Raw genomic sequence first — 4,574 nt, forward strand, 5'->3', positions numbered from 1 at the left:
TGTGGAGCAGATGATATGTTTTTCAGATGTATCATCTCAAGGGGCTTTTGTTTAGACTGGACGACAAACCGTTTTCCGTACCGGTAGTTGTGGAACTTTTTACACCTAAAGACTACTGCCAACAGCTCGCGCTCAATGTTGGCGTAGCGTTGCTTGCATTCGCTCAGAGACTTGGATGCGAAAGCGATTGGTTTGTCGCGTTGAATGAGAACAGCGCCCAATCCCTTGCTGGAAGCACCGACTTGAAGAACTGATGGCTCCCTGGGATCGAAGTAACTCAAAGAAACTTCTCTCGTAATGAGTGAGATTATTCTATCGTACGCCACCTGGTGAGAGGGCGTCCACTCAAACACTGCGTCCTTCTTGATGAGTTCCCGTAGGGGTGCAGTTAGCTGAGACACATGGGGTAGAAATGGAGACAGGTAAGTAACCATACCCAGGAACTCCTGCAACTGCTTGGCTGAGCTGGGAGTGTCCATTGCCTGAATGGCTTCGACTTTGTCGGCGTCAGGGTGGACTCCGTCTGCATCGTACAGCATCCCAAAGAATTTGATCAAGGGTCTGTTAATTTCACATTTTCCGTAATTGAAGATCAGGCCTTCTTCTTTGGCGACTGACATAACCTGTATGAGGTTCTTATCGTGTTCAGCTTGGTCTCTACCGACTACTGCGACATCGTCGGCAATACCAACGACTCCAGTGCAGCGTTTAAGGATGTTGTCCATCCTCTCCTAGAAGACACCTTGACTCAAGTTGAGCCCAAATGGAAGTCGCCGAAAGCAATAGCGTCCGAGGGGCTGTTGAAAGTGGTGAGACGGCTGGACTCCTCATCTAGCTGAACTGACCAGTACCCATGGCGGGCGTCAAGTTTGGAGAATACAGTAGCACCTGCAAATTTGTGGGTGATTTCTTCCAGCATAAGAGTGCGATAGTGAGGTCTCTTTATGGCCTTGTTAAGGTCTTTTGGGTCGAGGCAGACCCGTAGTTTGCCATTGGCCTTGAGACTAAAAGCCAGACTGTTCACCCAGTCTGTAGGCTCAGAAACTTTGGCAATTACTCCAACCTGTTCCATGTTGTCCAGTTCATGCTTCAGTTCATCCTTAATGTGAATAGGACAACGTCGTGGGGCATGGACGACTGGAGGTACGGACAGATCCACGGTGATGTGGAATTTCCCTTTCAAATGTCCGATGCCTTTGAAACGGTCGGGAAACATCTGCCGGAGATCTTCCTTGCAGTTGACGACACACTGCTGAACTGCACAGTTGAGTGTGACGAGATTCAGTGCTCGTAATGTTGGAAGTCTAAGGATGGCAGGACCGCTGGAATCTGTGACGTATAATTGCGACAGGCTGGAATTGGTGTGGAATTTGCATGGTATTTTGATCACACCATACTGAGGAATCTTGGAACCATTGTAGGCAGTTAGCCTAGTAGGACACAAGGTGGTGGATCCAGTTTTTGGAAACTCCTCGCCGTCCAACTTCTCAGGATACATGCGACGGAATACTGGTAGCGGAAGCAGGTTCCCGTGTGCGCCTGTGTCGACCTTCACTCTAAGAGTGGCTGGTGTGCTGGGTTTCCTGCCCAGAGTCACGTCGACTGTAGCATATACCTCATCTCGACTGTCATTATTGACGTCGACAGATCCAAATGATAAGTTNTGATAGCGTCTAAACACAGATAAATTAATCTATGGTGTATATAACCTTTGGCTTTCAATAACAAACTGAACTGAACTGCTTCTGACCTGACAATCAATCCCAAACGACTAGTGTAGGCTAGCTAATTAATTAATTAATTAATAATTAATTAATTAATAATTAATTAATTAATAATAAATTAATTAATTAATTACTTAGGCTGGAGATTAATTAAAAGCTAGTGAACGACATTATTTTGAGGGAAAGCGATGCATGCGCAAATTCCAATCACAGTCTACGCCGCACCTCTCTATTATAACTTCTAGGTATAATACCATTAGAGCACTAAATCGCCGATCTCAGGAACTAGGGCATTCTGCTAGGCTAGAACGGTTTCCTACGATAGAGTTTGGCACAAATACGAAAATAACACGCTGTTTATAGCGCACTGCGCTACGTCATTCTGTTGCATTTTCGAATTTTTGTAATCAGAATAAGCCCCGCCTTCTTCGTTGATGGGCATGAATGGGGCGTCAACGACGTGACCCGTTACTGAGTGTAGGTGTTTGGCGATACTGTTTGCTTTTCGTAAATAATGAAAGGCCCGGCCGATGCATTTCGCACCGAAGTGGAAGAATTCGGCATTTTTACCCGCTTTCGGAAGTGAACGAGTGCGTCATTCATTGAACATTAAAGTTTTTCTTACAATTAAATAATTCCGAAAATTCCTAACCGCGCTACTCGATTGTTTTAGCCAATAAACGTAGCTGTGTGTGTGACGTCTTGCCCGCGCGCTTTATGCTTGGCGTAACGGGCCTCGAAATGGATATCGGAGGCATGCACCTCGCAACACGCGTGTTTGTTTACATATAGCTTTGTGACATCGGTATGGGCGGTGTCGGGAGTTCTGCGATGATAACCTCGTAATTTCTAAGCATTTCTTAAGGTGCATGGAACATTTTACCAATTGAGTGGTGTCAGTTAGTCACGGATATGTCACAGTAAGTACTAACCGTATATGTTTCACATACGTTCACCTATTTTGCACACAGGCGGTCGATCATTGTGAAAAATTGTGTGAAGACTTATTTTTATTGAGATGTTCCAAGTGCCTGTGCTTTCACCAGTCCTGTACGTCAATGCACGTGCGTCAAGAGCCATAAACTCAACACAATTTCATCTCTGTTATTGTTGACGCCTGAACGCGTGATTGATCAGGGAATGGGTGCATGTAAGAGGGAGACATTTTCTTTGGGGTTCCGAAAAACACAATTCCACTTGACAATTTCATGGGACATTTCAATTGGAAGCTCTGTATAATCATAAATGGACCCCCAACAAGCCATTTGACTGACTAGTCAAGAAATTCAAAGGTCTGTATATTGCTCTTATTTAGCCGCCAATAGTTCTTATTTAGAACAAAGTCTTCATTGTTGTCTTCTAAAACTACAGACCATTCGCTGACCGCTGTGGAGACGTGCGCCGGGCCTCGAATTTAGCGCACGTCTCCACTGCGGACAGCGCTTCATACTTGAACATCCCCGCGGTCGCGTGCGCATATCCCGCGTCGGCCGAAACTGCGCGTCTCATCGCGCGCAGTGCTTAGGATCAACAGCAAGGGCTGTGCCACGCAATCTTGTATCATTTCTCTCTGGATAATTGGCCTATGGCTTTCAAATTGCGTCACAAGAAAAATGAGTGATAGGCGTATGGTTACATATGTAACAAGAGTCCATAATAGTCTTTATTATGGATTCCTGATATATAAACATTGATTTGTGTGGAGTTTCATCAGAATCTTTATGTTGCAGAGAAAATGGTCGAACTTTTACGGGCGTTCAGAGCGTGGCGGCCATGACGGAACCAATACCGGAAGTCAAGTATCCGCGCACTCCTGGCTACAGACCCAAACCGCAGGACAACCCCTACAACGCATGGTATTTACCTATCTACTCCACGAAGCTAGCTCGATCCTATTAACGTAGTCATTCACACGGATAATAATAGATAAATTATGTCAATTGCATGCAGTCATAAAAACAGAACCCAAACGGACACCTAGGTCAAGTATAAGCGAGTGGCTCTGAGGTATAATGTGTGTGATGATTGTGTTTATCAGGTACTGGAGGTGCGACATCAGAGGTGCATGCACGCGGTCTGCTGGCTGGTCGCACCGTCGCCATCAAGGATAGCATCCAGGTCGCTGGTGTGCCCATGATGAATGCGATCCCCGTGTGCTGGAAGGATTCATGCCCCCATCGACGCCCACCGATTGTCCACGAGGGTACTGCGATGCTGGTGGACACATCACCGGTACATAACTAACATTAACAGTAGGCCTACGGTATTTCTCTGTAGAGCTAAATGATATTAGTTGCTCTCCTCTGTATTTCCAAGTTAACACGGAATTACTACCAAACCGTCTTACTATTTTATTTCCTCAATACGAGTCCACCATATCATTAATGCATCTACTGATCTAGTCAGAGCATCATGCCCGAAGAATTATTCCTCCGAGATCTATCCCACGATACACCGCGGCACTCAGTACGATGACGTCACCGTGTTTCCAAGGAATGGCGGCGTGTGTGAGCGACATGTGTTTGGAGTGCCAGCGGCTCCATGTGTGGGACGGGTCCTGTGAGAAACCCGCACAAGGAGGGCCATGTCACTGGAGGCTCCAGCTCAGGCTGTGCAGCACTGGTACGCAGACATATGATACCCAATATCTTTTGTAATCCTGGGGCCCGTTGTCAGAAACATCGTAAAGTTAATGCTAATGTTAATGCTACGATAACACTTACGACTAATGTTAAATGCTACGAGAGGTCTAGCCCAGTTGGACAGAAACACATCGTAGCTCACGAGCAAACTCACGATAACAGGGAACTTCATAAATTTTCATGTACACATTGGCTGCTGATTGGAATG

The 4,574-nt window shown here is 46.0% G+C and overlaps 1 protein-coding gene across 1 annotated transcript in view; it reads left to right on the forward strand.

Annotated features, from left to right (window-relative positions):
* Positions 1–4,256: 4,256 nt before the first annotated feature.
* The window catches only part of LOC106816712 (amidase-like), a gene marked incomplete at its 3' end in the record, with an annotated part of 13,357 nt that continues 13,039 nt past the window's right edge, over positions 4,257–4,574 (forward strand). The window contains exon 1 of the mRNA XM_014821332.1: positions 4,257–4,346. Coding sequence (XP_014676818.1) covers positions 4,266–4,346 — 81 coding nt within the window. The remainder of the gene's footprint in view (positions 4,347–4,574) is intronic.

This window comes from Priapulus caudatus, unplaced genomic scaffold (genome assembly GCF_000485595.1).
Source record: "Priapulus caudatus unplaced genomic scaffold, Priapulus_caudatus-5.0.1 Scaffold1461, whole genome shotgun sequence".
In the NCBI taxonomy this organism is placed as follows: Eukaryota; Metazoa; Priapulida; class Priapulimorpha; order Priapulimorphida; family Priapulidae; genus Priapulus; species Priapulus caudatus.